The following is a 19,841-nucleotide window of genomic DNA, read 5'->3' as shown; positions in this document are numbered from 1 at the left end:
AATGTACTGACGTGGATAGAGAACTGGTTGGCAGTCAGGAAGCAGAGAGTCGGGATTAACAGGTCCTTTTCAGAATGGCAGGCAGTGACTAGTGGGGTGCCGTAGGGCTCAGTGCTGGGAACCCAGCTATTTACAATATGCATCAATGATTTGGATGAAGGAATTGGGTGTAATATCTCCAAGTTTGCAGATGACAGTAAGCTGGGTGGCGGTGTGAGCTGTAAGGAGGATGCTAAGAGGCTGCAGGCTGCATTGCACAGGTTAGGTGAGTGAGCAAATGCATGGTAGATGCAGTATAATATAGATAAATGTGAGGTTATCCACTTTGGGGGCAAAAACACGAAGGCAGAATATTATCTGAATGGCAGCAGATTAGGAAAAGGGGAGGTGCAACAAGACCTGGGTGTCATGGTACATCAGTCATTGAAAGTTGGCATGCAGGTGCAGCAGGCGGTGAAGAAGGCAAATGGCATGTTGACCTTCATAGCTAGGGGATTTGAGTATAAGAGCAGGGAGGTCTTACTGCAGTTTTACAGGGCCCTGGTGAGGCCTCGCCTGAAATATTGTGTTCAGTTTTGGTCTCCTAATCTGAGGAAGGACACTCTTGCTATTGAGGGAGTGCAGCGAAGGTTCACCAGACTGATTCCCGGGATGGCAGGACTGACATATGAGGAGAGACTGGATCGACTGGGCCTGTATTCACTGGAGTTTAAAAGGATGAGAGGGGATCTCATAGACACATATAAAATTCAGGACTGGACAGTTTAGATGCAGGAAGAATGTTCCCGATGTTGGGGAAGTCCAGAACCAGGGGACACAGTCTTAGGATAAGGGGTAAGCCATTTAGGACTGAGATGAGGAGAAACTTCTTCACTCAGAGAGTTGTTAACCTGTGGAATTCTCTACCGCAGAGAGTTGTTGATGCCAGTTCATTGGATATATTCAGGAGGGAGTTAGATATGGCCCTTACGGCTAAAGGGATCAAGGGGTATGGAGAGAAAGCAGGAAAGGGGTACTGAGGTGAATGATTAGCCAGATCTTATTGAATGGTGGTGCAGGCTCGAAGGCCGAATGGACTACTCCTGCACCTATTTTCTATGTTTCTACTCAGCTAAACTGTCAGCATAGATTATGTGCTCAAGACCTGATGTGGCACTTAAATATGTGACATTCTGAATCAGTCGGGAGTGCTATCACTGACTGAAGCGTAACACCTTCTCCTCAGTACTTCTGGTCAGACCTCTGTGTATGTAACAAATGCAGAATTATAAAGAAAGTAAGAACTATTGTGGCATTATTTTTATTCTTGAAATGAAGCACTCCTTAAATGACTACCTGTCCATCCAGCTGTTTGGGGATCCGGGCAGCATTCCTGATCTGGAGCCTCTGATGGGGCCCCATTGTGGAGGTTTGTAGTTCTCATCTTAATGGGCATACTGTATGGCCTCCAAATTTATATGGGGTCCTACTGAGATTGGAAGAATTGGAATTCCCAATGTAGAGTCCCTACCACGCAACCTCATTTGGGGCAGTTGAAGGTTCCGTCGCAGAAAAGGCCTTCCAGAAATTCCCAGCAAAGATCTAGCTACAGAGTTACAGTAGAAATGTACCAGAAGGCTGTGCAAATTTGGGACCAGTTGTCAACTATTAGTAATAAAATGATTTTATTTAAATTAGAATTTACTATACTCTTTTTGAGAGGATATGCATCTGACATTTTTCTGCTGACAGGTAGTGGCCACGGGTTGGATGGTTTATGCTTACAATGTGAAACAGACTATCCACATCATACATCCAAATTAACACAGCAAATAGAAGATATACCAATTTTGGTTAATTAGTTATGCTTATCTTTAATTACATTTTTACATATAGAAACTTTTAAGGCAAAATAAATATGGTTTTGGTGGCAATTATACTTATTTACAAAATGTTACCATCTGACAAAAACATCAGACTATACAGTACCTTCATAGTCTTCATTTGTTGTAAACGGAGAATCCTCTTGTGAAAAATCTTGCTGACATCCAGGACTATGGGGCGTGGAGCTTCGTGAGGATCTTTCATCATGTCTACGACTGTGAGAAGTTTTTCTTGATGACCTTGTGCTTTCTGGTCTGTCACAATGTGAGTAAGGGTAAGATTTCTCTTTTTGGTCTGTATCTGAACCGCAGATCATTATAACTGTGTTCTGCAGCTCTTCAGTTGGGCTAACAAAAAGAATGCTTTGGCTGCATAACTCAGAATTTTCATCTTCTTCTTTATGTTTAAATGTTCTTGGTCTCTGACAATCTTGCTTGGAAAATTTAGCCTTTGACTTTCGCAAAGTATTATCTGGTTTTGTTTGATTTGAATACTGACTTTGAAAAGTTTTCCTGCATTCTTTCTTCACAACATGAGTTCTGGAAATATATGATTCATTGAGGGTTTCATAATAAGCACAATGGAGTTCCTCAGCAGAAACGCTCAAGTAATTTCCATCATAAGGATCTTGAGATGCAATAATTATTCTTTCTTGCAAGGCATCACAAAGTTCTGTCGGTGAAGGCTGTGCACAAATTATTTCTGATAGATCAACCTGCACTTGTTCTTCCTCATTCTGGGTTTTAACAATAGCACCTGCAATTATTTTAACATATCCATGTTCTTCATCTTGCTGAATATGATTGTTTGTTTCCTCAGTCAATTGTTCTGAACAGGATACATTATTCCCAAAGTCTCTTGCATTTTTTGATAAGATTTCTTCACAATCTGCATAACGAACAGGACGTGGCATCAAAACAGAACCTATATTTTGTTTCAGATAAATGTTGAACTCCTCTTGCACAGTCATGGGGGATGAAGGCAGGTTTGCTCCTATTATTGCTGGACCGAAAGACAGTCCCACAATAGTCACTGGTTTATCTGCCAAATCAGCCAATTTCTGATCTGATGTCCAAGTTGAAGAACTCACGATTTTCATAGATTTTGGCCTATAACTGGATGATGCTATGGAACAATCTACCTCAAGACAATCGTCACTCCATTTGCTCTTTAAGTTTTGTTTTTTATAAGGGGTATTCAGTTTCAGCAAACCTTTACTTGTGGCTGAAAATTTATCCACTGATTGCATTTGTATAGATTGCTTTGCCACATCTACTTCAACTTTATCTTTAAATTCCAGTTTTGGACTGACAGAAAGTTCTTCCATACTATTTACACTGTTGCTTTCCTTACCATCTTTACCGTTTGTTGTGCTTGCCAATAACTTCTGTTCAGCAGGAAAAACTGTATTAATTTTGCTCAGTTCAGATCTATTCAATCCTGTTGTACTTCCTTCTCCAGTCTCTAACAGTTGCATGCATACTGGTGGAGTAGGAGGTATAAAACTACTCAAAGAGTTCTGAATAATATTGGGAAGACCCTGTCTGTGATTTATGATCCGGTTGTTTGTATTTATTTCCAATGCTTCCTTATATTTCTCACTTAGCAATATTAGCTCTTTAAAGAATCAGCAATATCAACATCGGGACACCGGCTAAAATGGGATAGAACCAGTTTTGGAGGAGATGGAATGAATGCGTCCACTGATCTTCGGATATGCAATGGTATGCCCCACTGGTGCTGAAATCTTTTCATTGTAATGTGCCATTCTAGAATGTCAACTGTTTCATTATACTGGAAGGCTAATTCCATACCGATATGCTCTATTTTAGCTCCACTTGCTTTAATTGCTGGAAGTAAAGGTGCTTTAGGAATCATTTCTATTGACTTGGCAAATGTAGGTGCAATACCCCAAAGATGATTAATCTGTTTGTGCTTTAAATTCATATCCAAGCGATCAATACTATTTTGTTCAGCAAACAGAATATATGGTAATCTTGGTCTCTTAAATCCTTTGCCAGGTGTTATGAGTTTTGGTAATGGTCTCTTCAATACTGGAGGATAAGTTTGTTTGTACAACTGTGTTACCATTTCAGGTAGAAGTTTACTAGATAAACTTTGTTTTATTAAACACATATCTAACCTAATGTTACATTCTGGTTTAAATTTGACAACAGTAGACATCCTCTTTTCTCTCTTTTTCATTTTGACACTTTTCTTAAAACTTCCAAAATCCGAAGTATTTTTCTCTCCTTTGTTCAGAAGAGATGTGCACTGGGAATAAACCATTTTATAATACTTTGTTATGTCTTTGGTTCTGGACCTTACTCTTTTCTTTTTCTTAATTTTAAATTGTTTTATGAAATCCTTTATTGGTGGAGGAAATTCATTTAAAGATGACTCAATAAGCCTGGGGAGGCCCCATATATGATTTACAGTCCTTTTCTTTGTATTCATTTCTAGTGTCTTCTTGTGCTCATCATTTATGAATGCTAACTCAACTGGAGCAATAACTATTTCAAAATCAGGCTGTGGACTTAGCTGGCTTATAATCAGTTTCGGAGCAAGTGGGATACATGCTTCTGCTGACTTCTGAAAATGTGATGGTAAGCCCCAAGTACGTTGAAGTTTTTTCTGCAAAATATGCCATTCTAGAAACTTCTTGACTTCTTCACAAAAATATGTTGTTGGCCCACCTACAGGCTTTATTTGAACTTGACTAGTCTTAATTGGTGGAGGTACAGGTGGTCCTTTGGGAATCATCATTGGTGGTCCTTTGGGAATCATCATTACCAATGTCTTTTCATACAGCGTTTCAAGTCCCCAGAGATATAAAAGTTGTCTGTGTTTCAAGTTCATCTCAATATCATCTTGTTCAGTAAAAGGAATATATCGTATTCTTGGTTTTTTAAATCCCCTGCCAGGTGCAATTAACTTTGGTAAAGGTTTCTTTGATATTGGAGGATAAGTATTTTTGTAGAATTCCTTTATCAATTTAGGCAAACAATCCATTTTAATTTCCAGACACTGGTTGGTCAAGCTCACAGCCAGATTATTTTTACACTCTGGTCTGAGGTTAACATTGGCAGACATTTCTTTTACTTTATGTATGTTTACCTCATCTCTTTCACGTTGTGAAAATAATTTGCCTCCTTTGAGTCGGAAGTTTGTACCCTGAGGGAACACTTTATAACTCTTATCTAAATTGTTACTGTTAGACATTGTGTTGTTTTCTTTCAGATTTTTTGATGGTGGTATGAAGCCTTTATTATCTGGAGTAGGAGCCATAAATTGCATTAATGAAAAGTCAATAACTTTGGGAAGACCCCATTTGCGATTTATAAATCTTTTCTTTATATTTCGCTCAAGGGTTTGCCTAAGTTCGTCACTAAGAAATGCCAGTTCAGAAGGAACAACAACTATTGCAAAATCAGACTTGGGATTTAGCTGGGATAGAATCAGTTTTGGAGCAGGTGGAATGAATACTTCTGGTGATCTTTGAAACGGTAAGCCCCAATTGCACTGAGGTTTTTTCTGTGTGATGTGCCATTCTAGTCTGCCTCCAGCTTCATCTTTAATGAAACTTGTTTCCATACTCACAGAGAATATTTGAGCTACATTTCCCTTGATTGTTGGAGGCACAGGTGGTCCTTTAGAAATCATTCTTTCTATTGATTCTTCGTACAGATTTGACATTTTCCAGAGATGGGTCATCAGTTTATGCTTTAAATTCAACTCCAAGTGATCAACGGCATTTTGCTCAATAAATGGTAAATAACGTGGTCTTGGTTTTTTAAATCCTTTACCAAGTACAATAAGCTATGGCAAAGGTTTCTTTGATTTTGAAGGATAGGTGCTTTTGTAGAATTCCTTTACCATTTCAGGTAAGCACCCTGTCTTAATTTCTAGACACAGCTTTGTTAAACAGGTCTCTAGTTTTGTATTTCCATTCTGGTTTGAAGCTAGCAAGAAAAAAATCCTCATCAATTTTGTTTGTTTCTTGCTTCTGCCACCCTTTTCATATTGTAACATGGATAATTTCCCGCTTTTGATTGTTGGGACTGTGTGTTGAGGAACCATTTTATTTTCTTTATTGCCCACATTAGTATTGCTGGAAACATCTGGAGAAGTACTCATAAACTTATTCAAAGATGATTGGATAAGCTTGGGAAGACCCCACTTGCAATTTATAAACTTTTTCTTTGTTTTCATCTCCAATATTTTCTTATGCTCATCACGAAGAAATGCTAGCTCAGTTGGAACAATGACTACTGAAAAAGCAGGCTGTGGTTATAGCTGGGATGGAATTAGTTTTGGAGCAAATGGAATAAATGCATCTTCTGATCTCTGAATATGTAATGGTAAGCCCCAATTGTACTGAAGTTTTTTCTGGGTTATGTGCCATTCTAGCCTGTCTCTTGTATTATTTTTAATGAAAGTTGTTTCCATATCCACAAGCTCTATTTGAGCTCCACCAGCTTTTATTACTGGAGGCACAGGTGGCCCTTTAGGAATCATCATTTCCAATGATTTTTCATAGAGAGTTGGAAATCCCCAGAGATGGGTAATCTCTTTGTGCTTTAAGTTCAACTCCAAACAATCAACTGCTTCTTGTTCAGTAAAACACATATATGATGATCTTTGCTTTTTAAATCCTTTGCCAGGTAAAATAGCCTTTGGTAAAATTATCTTTGGCGCTTGAGCATAGATAGCACTATAGGCATCCATTACCAGTTTAGGTAGATACTCCATTTTAATTTCTTAACATTGCTTTATAAAGCAGAAATCTACAACAGCTCCACATGCAACTCTGAGGTTATCATATACCTCACTATTCTTTTTTGCTTTTATGCTTTTTTGATACTTTAGTGCAGGCAACTTTCCTCTTTTCATCTGGAGAATATTGCTTGCAGAAGGAGGCACTGCTCGTTTTTGTGGCTGTAGTAGGAAATGGTTCATTTGTGGGGCAACAGGTATAAAACTCCTTAGCGATAACTGAATTAACTTTGGAAGACCCCATTTGTTATTTATAATTCTCTTTTTCATATTCAGTTCCAGTATTTTCCAGTGTCCATCACTAAGGAAGGTCAGCTCAACGGGCGCAACAACTATCACAAAACTAAGCTGTGGTTTTAGCTGGGATGGAATTAGTTTTGGAGCAAGTGGAATGAATGTTTCTTGTGATCTTTGAATACATAGTGGAAAGCCCCAGTTGTGCTGAAGTTTCTTCTGTACAATATGCCATTCTAGTCTGTCTTTAGTTTCATTGTCAATGAAAGTTGTTTCCATACCCACAGGCTCTATTCGAGCTCCACTTGCTCTGATCCCTGGAGGCACAGGTGGTTCTTTCGGAATCATTAGTGCTGTTGATTCGTCATATAGGGTTGCAAGTCCCCAGAGATGGGAAATCTGTTTGTGCTTTAAGTTCAGCTCTAAGCGATCAACAGCATCCTGTTCAATAAAAGGTATGTACAACAATCTTGGTTTTTTAAATCCTTTACCAGGTTCAATTGGCTTTGGAAATGGCTTTTTTGGCATTGGACGATAGGCAGCTTTATACATCTCATTCACTATTTGTGGGAAACAACAGATTTTAATTTCAAGACACAGTTTTATCAAACATATATCCAGCCTGTCCTTACATTCTGGCTTGAGTTTAGCAGAAAGACACATCTCTCCGACATTGTTAAGTTTCAGCTTTCTGCTACCTTTTCGATTTTGTTTAGAAGACATTATTTTTTTAGTCTGTAAAAATGTATTCATTGGAGTAACTATTTTTCTTTTTCTCACTTGAATATTACTAGAAGATATCTTGTTTCTTTCCATCACATCAGATTGCAGCACAAGAGAAGCCATAAAATTATTTAAAGAATACTGAACAGCCTTGGGGAGGCCCCATTTGTAATTTATGATTCTCTTCCTTGTATTCAGTTCAAGTCTTTTTCTATGTTCTGAGCTTAGGAAGGTCAGTTCAAGTGAAACAAAAAACAAAACAAAATCAGGCTGTGGTTTTAGCTGTGATGAAATTAGCTTTGGAGCAGGCAGAATAAATGCTTCTTGTGATCTCTGAATAAGTAATGGTAATCCCCAGTTATGTTGAAGTTTTTTCTGTGTGATGTGCCTTTCTAGTCTGATTCTAGCTTCATCTTTAATGAAACTTGTTTCCATACTCACAGAGAATACTTGAGCTACATTTCCCTTGATTGTTGGAGGCACAGGTGGTCCTTTAGAAATCATTATTTCCATTGATTCTTCGTACAGATTTGAAATTTTCCAGAGATGGGTCATCTATTTATGCTTTAAATTCAACCCCAAGTGATCAACAGCATTTTGTTCAATGAATGGTAAATAACGTGGTCTTGGTATTTTAAATCCTTTACCAAGTACAATAAGCTTTGGCAAAGGTTTCTTTGATTTTGAAGGATAGGTGCTTTTGTAGAATTCCTTTACCATTTCAGGTAAGCACCCTGTCTTAATTTCTAGACACAACTTTGTTAAACAGATCTCTAGTTTGTATTTCCATTCTGGTTTGAAGCTAGCAAGATAAAAATCCTCATCAATTTTCTTAATTTTCTTGCTTCTGCCACCCTTTTCATATTGTAACATGGATAATTTCCTCCTTTTGATTGTTGGGACTGTGTGTTGAGGAACCATTTTATTTTCTTTATTGCCCACATTAGTATTGCTGGAAACATCTGGAGAAGTACGCATACACATATTCAAAGATGATTGGATCAGCTCGGGAAGACCCCACATGCAATTTATGATCTTTTTCTTTGTTTTCATCTCCAATATTTTCTTATGCTCATCACGAAGAAATGCTAGCTCAGTTGGAACACTGACTACTGAAAAAGCAGGCTGTGGTTTTAGTTGGGATGGAATTAGTTTTGGAGCAAATGGAATAAATGCTTCTTCTGATCTCTGAATATCTGATGGTAAGCCCCAGGTTTTCTGAAGGTTTTTCTGTATAACATACCTTTCGAGGTTCTCTCTTACTTTATCATCAATGAAAGTTGTTTCCATACCCACAGGCTCTATTTTAGCTACACTTGACTTCATTGCTGGAGGCACAGGTGGCCCTTTGGGAATCATCATTTCCATTGATTTTTCATAAAGAGTTGGAAGCCCCCAGAGACAGAAAATCATTTTATGCTTTAGGTTCAGCTCCAAGCGCTCAACTGAATCCTGTTCAGTAAAAGCGATATATAATGAACGTGGCTTTTTGCATCCTTCACTAGGTGCGATAATCTTTCCTAATGGCTTCTTTGACTTGGAAGGATAATTTTCTTTATAAAATTCTTTTACCATTTCTGGCAAACAATGCATTTTAATTTCTAGATGCAATTTTCTTAAGCACACATCTAGCTTATCGGTATATTCTTGTTTGAAGTTGGCAAGAACAGCCACTTCTGCTGTTTTGCTTGGCTTTGTGTTTTTGCTACCTTTTTTATGTTGTAAAGACAATTTCTCTCTTTTGTTCATCTGTAAAGGAATTCTAATCTTATTTCTTATATCAATATTGCTGGGCCCCATCTTATTGGTTCTCTTTACTTCTGGCTGCAGCACAAGATATTTCCTTGATAAGAATCTTCATGGCTCTTTCTCTAACGAAGACCGAAGAAGTGTTGGGAGACCCCATTTGTGATTTATTATCTTCTTCTTCGTATTGAGTTCCAATAATTTCCTATGCTCTTTACTTGGAAATGCTAGTTCAGTTGGAGCAACAAGTACCCCAAAGCTCGACTGTGGATTTAGTTGGGATGGAATCAGTTTTGGAGCAAGCGGAATAAATGTTTCTGCTGATATTTGAATCTGCAGTGGTAAACCCCAGTTCTGTTGCAGTTTTTTCTGTGTAAGGTGCCATTCTAGTCTGTCCCTAATATCACATTCAATGAATGTTCTTTCCATACCCACGGGCTCTATTTTAGCTCCACTTGCTTTGATTGCTGGAGGCACAGGTGGTCCTATAGCAATCATCATTTCCACAGATTCATCATAGAGTTTCAAGTCCCCAAAGATGGATAATTCGTCTGTGCTTTAAGTTCAGCTCTAAGTGATCAATGGCATCTTGTTCAACAAATAGTAAGCACCATGGTCTTTGTTTTTTATATCCTTCACTAGCAACAGTAAGTTTTGGTCATGTTTTTCTTGATGCTGCAGGGTAAGCATTTTTTAAATATTCCTGCACAACATCAGGTAAGTAATGTACTTTAATATCGAGAGCTTGCTTTAACAAGCACATATTTAGTTTATCTTTACATTCTGGTTTGAGGTTGGCAAACTCTGGAAATGTACTTATCTTAAAGTTTGCTTTTTTATAAACTTTCTGGTAATGTAGTGAAGGTAACTTTCTTTTTTTGTGTTTCATAATCATTTTGGAAATAAGATCGATGTCAATGTTGGTACATGTTTTGCTATCTTTCATGATTTCTGACTGGAGCAAGCGATCTTGCAGCAATGGAGGTGGAGTCATGAAGTCCCTCAGGGATGACTGAATAAGATTTGGGAGCCCCCATTTCTGATTTATGATATTTTTCTTTGTATTCACTTCCAATCTTTTTCTATGTTCAGCACTTATGAAAGCTAGATCGGCTGATGTAACAACTATAACATAAATACAATGTGGTTTTAGCTGGGAGGGAACCAGTTTTGGAGCAGATGGAATGAATGTATCAATTGATTTCTGAATATGTAATGGTAAACCCCAGTTGTTCTCGAATTTTTTCTTTGTAATGTGCCAATCCCATTTGTCTCTAGCCTCATTTTCAATGAAAGCTGTTTCCATACCCACAGGTTCTATTTGAACTCCACTTGATTTAATTACTGGGGACATATTTGGTCCTTTAGGAATCATCATTTCGGCTGACATTTCACACAGTGTGTCAAGTATCCAGAGATGCATAATCTGTTCGTGCTTTAAGTTCAACTCTAAACGATCAACAGCATTCTGTTCAATAAAAGGTATATACAACAATCTTGGCTTTTTGAATCCTTCACCAGGTGTAATTAGCCTTGGAAGAAGTTTCTTTGATGGTGATGGATAGGTATTTTTGTATAACAATGTTACCAGTTCCGGCAAATGGTGCATTTTAATTTCTAGATTTTGCTTTATTAAACACACTTCTAATTTATTCTTCTGTTCTGGTTTGAGACCAGCAAAGACAGCTACTTTGTTTGATATTTTGCTGTTGCTCCCTCTTCCATATTGTGGCAACAAAAATCTCTTAAAGATGACTGAATAGAGTTAGGAAGACCCCATCTATGATTGATGATCTTTTTCCTTGTATTCAACTCTAATGTTTTATTAATTTCAACATCTACAAATGGCAACTCACATGGAGTAATGACCACAATGAAATCAGCTTGTGTGTTGAGCTGTGATGGAACCAACTTTGGAGGAACTGGAATGAATGCTTCTACTGACTTCTGATAAAACAATGGTAAACCCCAATTGTGCTGAAGTTTTTTTTGAGTAATATGCCATTCTAATTTACCTCTGGCTTTCTTACCAATGAAAACGGTTTCCATGGGTACAGGCTCTATTTGACCTGTATTTGCTTTGATTGCTGGAAGCACAGGTGGAGCTTTGGAAATCGTTATTTCCATTGATTCTTCATGCAGAGTTTGAAATCCTCAGAGATGGGAAATGTGTTTGTTCTTCAAGTTCATTTCCAAGTAATCAATAGTAGCCTGTTCAAAAAATGGTATATATCCTGGCCTTGTTTTTTTAAAACCTTCACCACGTGCAAAAAGTTTTGATAATGTTTTTTTTGGTGCTGGGGGATATATACTTTGGTAGAATTCTTGTACAATTGCTGGCAAATTATCCAGTTTTATTTCTAGACTTTGTTTTGTTAAACACATATTTAACTGATCTTTATGTTCTGATTTTAGGCGAGCAATCACAGGCAACATTCCTTTTCTGTTTTCTTTCTTGATTTTGATAGCTTCTTCACACTGTGGTGCAGAAAATGTTCCTGCCTTGAGTTGTACAAACATGTTTTGTAAACAAACTGTTTTAAACTTACTATTTAGCAATGCCTCATTTTCTGCTGATATTTCTAATTGTGGCTTGATACTTTTTACTGATGGAGCATGAGGCATAAAACTCTCTAATGACAAATAAACAACGTGGGGAGACCCCACCGATGATTTATGATCCGTTTCTTTACATTCAGCTCTAATTTTTTTTTGACTCTCAGCAGCTAGAAATGCAGGCTCAATTGGAACAATATTTGTATCAAAATCAGGCTGTGGGTTGAGCTGTGAGGCAATTAGCTTTGGAGCAAAAGGAATGAATGCCTCTTGTGATCTTTGAATATGTAATGGTAAACTCCAGTTGTGTTGAAGTTTTTTCTCTGTAATGTGCCATTCTAAAATCATCCTGGCTTCATTAGAAATGAAATATGTTTTTACAGCTATAGGCACTATTTTAGCATCAGTTGCCTTGATTGCTGGAGGAACAGGTAGTCCCTTAGAAATCATCATCTCTAATGACTTGTCATAGTCTACTGTGAACATAAATACATTGCAAGAAGGCCTGCATTATAATACTGACAACAGAATGAAATCTTGTGGGTAGTTAGAGAAACAAATAAGCTCTCAGCATAATATGGTAGGGGTAGGGAAAGCACATGACTAATATCAATATGTCGCCAGACACTTTAAAAAGATGTGGTAAATTTTCACATTCACCATGAGCTGTAATCTAATTGAAGAGATTGAACGCACCCAATTTTCATTCCTTTGATTTCACACTGCCCATACTACGAAGATGCTAATTTATTCCAGTATCTTTGTGGATTCCCTCATTTTGGATATGACCTATTTAGTCATATCTGGAAGTTGAACGACATTGAAAGAATGAGGAACATGTTTCGTAGGCAGGTAATTTAATACTGCTTATTGAAGAGTCTTTAGTATTTGAATGGAAGCCTTCTTCACCAGCCACATCCATGTTATTTGGCCTCATTCTATCCCTTTTGGATACATATGTTTGGACAACATTTTTGTTAACATTATTCTTGAATACAGTATGTGTGAGTTTCTTTCTTCTGCAAAATGAGTTGATGAGTATAGGAAGGATTAAAGGATTTATGTGTTATATGGAATTTGTAGCAAAGAGTTTCAATGAGCAGCATTATCATATCGCTGATTTTAAATTGTCTCAATGATTGGGTCACATGAAGAATGTGATGTCCGGAATTTGCAGTGTGTAATAACGGCGAGCTAACTCCTCTCTCTCCCCCCCGCCGCCAACCCCCACCCCCACCCCTCCTCCCTTCCCCCACCCCATCGCACCCACCCCACCCCTCCTCCCTTCCCCCACCTCACCCACCCCTCCTCCTCCCTACCCCCACCCCTTCTCCCTCTCACCCCTCCTCCTCCTCCTCCCCTCTCCCCCCCTCCTCCTCCCTCCCACCCCTCCTCCTCCCCTCTCCCACTCCTCCTCCACCTCACCTCTCCCTCCTCCTCCACCCTCTCCTCCTCCCCCACCCCTCCTCCACCCTCTCACCCGCTCTCTCCTCCTCCCCCACCTCACCCGCTCTCTCCTCCTCCCCCACCTCACCCGCTCTCTCCTCCTCCCCCACCTCACCCGCTCTCTCCTCCTCCCCCACCTCACCTCACCCGCTCTCTTCTCCTCCCCCACCTCACCTCTCTCTCCTCCTCCCCCACCTCACCTCTCTCTCCTCCTCCCCACCTCACCTCTCTCTCTCTCCTCCTTCTCTCCTCCTCCTCCCCACCTCTCTCTCTCTCTCTCATCCTCCTCCCCACCTCACCTCTCTCTCTCTCCTCCTCCCCACCTCACCTCTCTCTCCTCCTCCCCCCCCTCACCTCTCTCTTCTCCTCGTCCCCCACCTCACTTCTCTCTCCTCATCCTCCACCTTACCTCTCTCTCCTCCTCCGCCACACGCGGCTCTCACGCACACATCCCTCCCTCCCTCCCACACACGCATTCACCTTCCTCCCCCCCCCACACTCATGCCCCCCCATGCCCCTTCCCACCCCTTCCCACACTCATTTCCCCCCCTTCCCACACTCATTTCATTTCCCCACCCCCCCACTGAGAATGTGAACAGCAGGATTGCAAATGTAGCAGAGGGTAGAGAATCATGGGAAATAGCTAAAGAAATGTCAAGATGCAGATTATTGCACTGTCGACACAAAAAGGGGTTACTCAGAGTTGTGGTCAAACGCGAGTTATGTGAAAAGCAAAGTCAGGCATGAGTCAGACGAAAAGACTGCTATAACAAGCCATAAAATAGGGAAGTACAATGTAGAGCGAAACTGTAAACAAGGACCCTGGAGCCCGCCCTAATTAGGAGACATTTTGGCCTGCCATTGGATGTATTCTGGGGGAAGTAGAAAGGGATTGGATGGACCAAGTGCTCATCAAATGTGTTCTGTTCTGAAAATGTATAACTGTTGAGCTTTTGCATTGTATAGGGGCTTGTCCTGAGGGAGTTGAACAAGCTCTAATATAGTGTGTTCCTTTATCTTGACAAGTCCCGGCCAAGAATCTCCAATAAAGGTCTTTTACTGAAAAGGCAACAAAGGTGTTCGTGTATCAGTGTATTCGCTGAAGCAGATTGAGGGAAAATGAATCCGTATTATCATTTGGTGTCAGAAGTGGGATCTCAACAGACGACTGCCGAAAACTTGCGAACTAAGAGCCGAACTAGCCTCAGACGAGACGGGAGGAAAGTGGCCAGTGGAGTGAGTATACTTTAAATAACACTTTGGTTTCCTCTGGTCCAAAAGTCTGAGGACAAGTTTTGCCACTCGCTGGTTCTCAGGTAGTGTCTGAACGAGATCCAGGTCAATCTGGCGAATACCTTTTAAATTTAGGAAATAAGTATCCAAGTCAGGTTCAACATCAACCTTGTGTATATCACTTGGCCCGTCTAGGCGCTGATTGGACTTAAACGAATTGCGCGGCGACGCAAGGGGAATTGTACCGCGCGGTGACACGGAGGATTAAGTAAGGATTATCACGGGGCGACACGAATAGGAAAACTGCGCGGCGACGCGGAGGATAGGGAATTAGGTAAAACTAAGTCGCGGGGCGACGTGGGACTGTGCAAATTTGAAATTGTACTTATGCCAAGTACGGCGTCGATCTTGTATATCACTTGGTCCACCTAGGCTCTGGATAAGGTAACCTAATCCACCACGGGGTGACGCGGAGGCAATCGGGACTGAATTAGGACATTGATCATTCGCGGGGCGACGCGAGGATGGGTAATCAGTTAGATAAAACTACGGATGCGGGTAGTCCGCTACAGAAGTTATGTTAAGAGTTCCCTGAAAGAGCTGGACAATTTAGACTGTTATCTGGAGCCTTGAACAAATTATTAGATGACCAATGGCCCCTAGGGGGCACCAGAAGCCTAGAGGTGGCCAAAAGGGCCCAAGAATTGATTTGGAAAAAGGGACGAGGGAAGAAGGATAAGGATCTAATAGCCACATGGAGGCATTACTGTCAAAAGCTAAAAGATGCATCACTTCTGTCAAGTTGGCAGGAGAACGCCACTAAATTAGGATTCTCCTTGACAGAAGGAGGACATGTTAAAACTGTAGATGTCTTTAAAAAAAGAGTGCACGCATGAGAAACGTACTAAGAGTTCCACTGGGACCTCTGAGAAAGATATCGACAGACTACGTAGTCAAATGGTTGGCTTTGCGTTGACCGAGGCTGAGGATGAATTTGATGAATGGTCACTGACTCAGCACCCAACGGTGCCTTCCGTAGCCCTTGGCCCCTTACCACGGCCCCCTTCCCGTCAACCTCCACCCTACACTCTAGCGGTAGGAGGTGATGATAACCGTAACCCCACACCAATGAACCGACAAGCCCAGACGGACCCTTCCTCTTCTGATAGCGACTCAAGCCCCCAGTTCACAGGCCATTTAGCCAAGAGGACCAGATCTCACCGGAAGGGCAGATCTACATCTCGAAGGAACAGGCAGTCCCGTGAATCCGCTAGTCAGAATACCAGTCGCGAAAGGCAAAACAGACACTCCCGTCGATCGGGACGCGGAGGTGCTGCGTGGTCAGATGGCTCCGAGCCACCTTCCGATCCAGAAACATCTTCCGAGGTTGACGCTCCCATCCCCAAGCCCCGGCGGCAGTTCCCGGTCCGACCAATGCCAAACCCTGATGCACAACAAGCTGCAAACCACCTCACCATAGATGTCTATGTGCCTTGGAAACCGAACGAAATTATGGCCATTCTGGCCACCATGCCCGATCGAACCTGTCAAGTTTATAGATCACCTCCGAACTACCATTGCCGTCTACAATGCGGAATCGAGAGACTTGTGGTCCCTAGTGCAGCAAACCCTGAGCCCAACTGAGCACGCCCGGTTCCTAACCCATGTGAGGCGAGCTGACCATGGCGCACTGGCAGCTGCACATCCTAATGTCCAGGACCGCCTAAACGCTGTTTTTACTGCTCTCGGCACGACCCTCCAAAAACCCATCAGTATGGCCACCGTATTAGAAACCAAACCCAAACGAGGTGAAAACGCTGATGAATTCATGGAAAGGTTCATCGAGTTATACTGAGGCCAATCAGGAGATAATGCCTTCAGGGCGGGAGATAATTCACCTCAATTCTGCGCTATTCTACTTCAGTGCCTACCCCATTCGATTGCTCATGCTATCCGGACCAATAATATGAATTGGGCAGATAACAGTAAGGCCCAGATGGAAAGAGCAGTGAAATATTATTGGCAGGAAAAGAAAGGAGAGGGAGGGTGTGCGCCCCCAACCCGGGTCAAGACCGAATACGTGACTAGAAAGGAAGAGCCTCCTCGAGGGGAAAGACCGAAACCCGACCCAAGGGAATATCAAATGGAGCCACAGTACTGTGTACGGGGCTGGGTGGATAACCAGGGATATGGGTATACCCAACACCCCAACGGTCCCGGCCCCGCAAACTATGGACCACCTTATGGTCCCCGATCGGGTATGGGAGACGGCCAGGGCTGGGGAAGGAGTGGATGATGCTTTAATTGTGGACAAGAAGGACATTGGAGCAGGGAGTGCCCCTCCCATCGGCACGAAAAAGGAAGAGGAGGAAAAGGAGGGGGACAAGGGGGGGCGAGGATGAGGATCTTGTACTAACTTCTCGCAGAACAACCCCTTTGCCCAACTGTCACCTGAATATCAATACTGACCACGCAGCTTGACTGTACGAGGACCTTCCTCGGATGAGGAGCCGATGATATCGCTAAAAATTCAAAATGAGTGGCAACCCTTCTTAATAGATACAGGAGCTTCCATGTCCTCTGTGCAGTCGAAGCTTAAACTCCCTGCCTCTACTGAAACACAGGGATTGTCAGGGTTCCTGGGACATGTCTCAACATTCCCAGTGTCGGAACCAGTTAAAGTAAATTACAAGGAAGAATCTGTGGAACATCGGTTTGTTATTACCACCAATTTGAACTGTAACTTGATGGCTAGGGATCTCCTCTGTAAATTTCAGTTGCATCTGGAATGCGGGAATGATGGGATCGTTGTAAAGCAAGGATCCTTTAAACGGCAGTGCTACACTACCCGGACCCCTCAATGGTGGTCCCTGGATTTGCCCCAAGCGCCCTATCATGTGACCCTAGCCTATGATCCTAGTGGTAAGAATTAGGATCTCCAGAATCTCTACCAGGATCACGTGGGGGAGGAGTGGGAAATCCTCCTAAGAGCCAGAGTGTCTGGACCGGAGGGGAAAGCAGATTTCGTGGAAATGAATAGGAAGTTGTGGCAGCAGCCCCCGACGGTGGCACCCCATGTCATTCGCGAAGTATTACCTCCCCACCACGCTAAAGATTTCGGAATTATGGTGCGCCAAGCTATAGACGAGGCTGACCCTACCAGCCCGGATTTGCAGATTGTGGGACATGGCCGGACGGTCCAATTTCACAGAGACCCCGAGAAGGTCCTGACGGTACTACGCCACCATACCGGTACCAATACACCCGATCACGTGGATCCTCACATATGGGCAGAGGACCCCTCCCAAGTGGGTTATACTCCAATCGATCCCATTGAAATCCTGGTACAGGACAATGTGGACTGGCCCTCCATCCATCAGTACCCACTGAAACCACAAGCAATACCAAGTATCCACCGATTGATCAAGGGATTAGTAGAACAGGAGATTTTGGTTCAATGTCAGTCCCCGTGTAATACCCCAATACTGGCAGTCCCTAAGCCAGGCAAAACAAATCAGTTCCGTTTGGTCCAAGACCTTCGAGCCATCAATGCTATCATCCAGCCCCTACCCAGCACAGATACTGTCGTTAATCCCAGCCAACGCCAAGATCTTCACAATAATAGACCTCCAACATGCCTTCTTCGCTTTGCCGCTGGCCCAGATGAGTCAGTACCTGTTCGCCTTCACTTACCAGGGACAGCAATATACATGGACTAGACTTCCCCAAGGGTTCATCCACTCCCCGACATTGTTCTCGAGATGCCTGCAGGAACAGTTACAGTCCCTCACGCTGACTAAGGGATCCACTTTAATCCAATATGTGGACGATTTGCTGGTAGCCAGCGCAGATGAACCAAGTAATCAGGAGGATGCGAATCAGTTACTGAATTACTTGTCCTCCCTGGGATACATAGTTTCACCATCAAAGGTCAAGATTGGCCAGTCTCAAGTTAAATTTCTTGGGATCATTTTATCAGGCACCCACCGAGCCCTGGAGGCTAGCCGGGTCGAACTCATCTGCCAGTTTCCAGTTCCTAGCACGGCTAAACAAATGCAGCAGTGGTTGGGGATGATCAATTACTGTAGATCCTGGATCCCTAATGTTGCCCTGATGACTAAGCACCTCACACCGTATACAACCAAGGAAGGCAGCTTTGAAATAGAAGCCGCAGACATCCAAGCCTTTAAGGAACGAAAGACAGCCCTGCTGCAAGCTCTGGCTTTGGGCCGGCCCCTCTATGACCAGCCCTTTCAACTGTATTGTACGATCCTGAAAGATTGTGCTACCGCTGTCTTAACTCAGAAACACGGGGATAAGCATAGGCCTGTTGCCTACTACTCTTCCAAAATAGACCCCGTTACCTTGGGACACCCTGTATGTACTCAAATATTAACTGCCATCTATAACAGTCTTCAATCCGCCGCCAACCTTACCCTCCAGCAGGATATTGTTGTATATACCTCTCACTCCGTCGCTGCCCTCCTGGGTCAGCTGCAGACTCAACATCTTACCATGGCCAGGCAAAGCAGATATGAGATCTACCTACTAAATAATCCTAAGCAGACCTTTCGGCGCTGTGCTGCCATTAATCCAGCCTGTTTTCTTACCGAGCCACCCCAAGATGAGGAAGAACCAAGTCACGAATGTTTATCTTTAATTCAAGAGGCCACCTCGGTTAGGGCGGATTTAGTTGATGTACCAATGGAGGACCCTGACTGTATTATGTACGTTGACGGAAGCTCTTCCATTGACCCAGAAGGCGGACGAATTTCGGGATACGCCATAGTAAAACAGGAGAATCAGGTCCTGGAACCTGCCGCCTTTGAGACCGCCTATTCCGCCCAACAAGCTGAACTATTCGCCCTCACTTGAGCCTGTATCTTAGCTAAAGACCTCAAGGTCAATATCAATACCGACTCTAGGTATGCCTTTGGGGTGGCCCATGATTTTGGACAATTATGGAAAAACAGGTGATTCTTAACCTCAAATGGAAATGAGATATCCCATAGGCAACTAGTATCGGACTTGTTGCAGGCCCTCATGTTCCCCAAACGTATTGCCATTGTCAAGTGTACCGCCCACACTACCGGAAAATCTCCGGTTGACATAGGAAACCGCTGTGCTGACAGAGAAGCCAAACAGGCCTCACGTGGACAACAAATGGTGGTGCCCAGAATGATGAGTCAAACTAAAAATCCTGCAAAGGATAAGTTAGCTCGGAAAAACCAATGCCAACTATTCAAGATGTCATTAAAGCACAG

General features: G+C 42.2%; 2 protein-coding genes across 2 annotated transcripts in view; one reads left to right on the top strand and one right to left on the bottom strand.

Moving 5' to 3' along the window:
• Nucleotides 1–19,841, bottom strand: part of LOC139275007 (uncharacterized) — a 107,792-nt gene that overhangs the window by 7,899 nt on the left and 80,052 nt on the right. The window contains exon 5 of the mRNA XM_070891861.1: nt 1,969–7,433. Within this exon, the coding sequence (XP_070747962.1) occupies nt 1,969–3,340 (1,372 nt within the window). The 5' untranslated portion in view covers nt 3,341–7,433. The remainder of the gene's footprint in view (nt 1–1,968; nt 7,434–19,841) is intronic.
• Nucleotides 1–19,841, top strand: part of LOC139275006 (uncharacterized) — a 486,480-nt gene that overhangs the window by 393,594 nt on the left and 73,045 nt on the right. The window lies entirely within an intron of this gene.

The sequence above is a fragment of the Pristiophorus japonicus genome, chromosome 10 (assembly GCF_044704955.1).
Source record: "Pristiophorus japonicus isolate sPriJap1 chromosome 10, sPriJap1.hap1, whole genome shotgun sequence".
In the NCBI taxonomy this organism is placed as follows: Eukaryota; Metazoa; Chordata; class Chondrichthyes; family Pristiophoridae; genus Pristiophorus; species Pristiophorus japonicus.
This window is presented reverse-complemented; position numbering and strand designations above follow the sequence as displayed.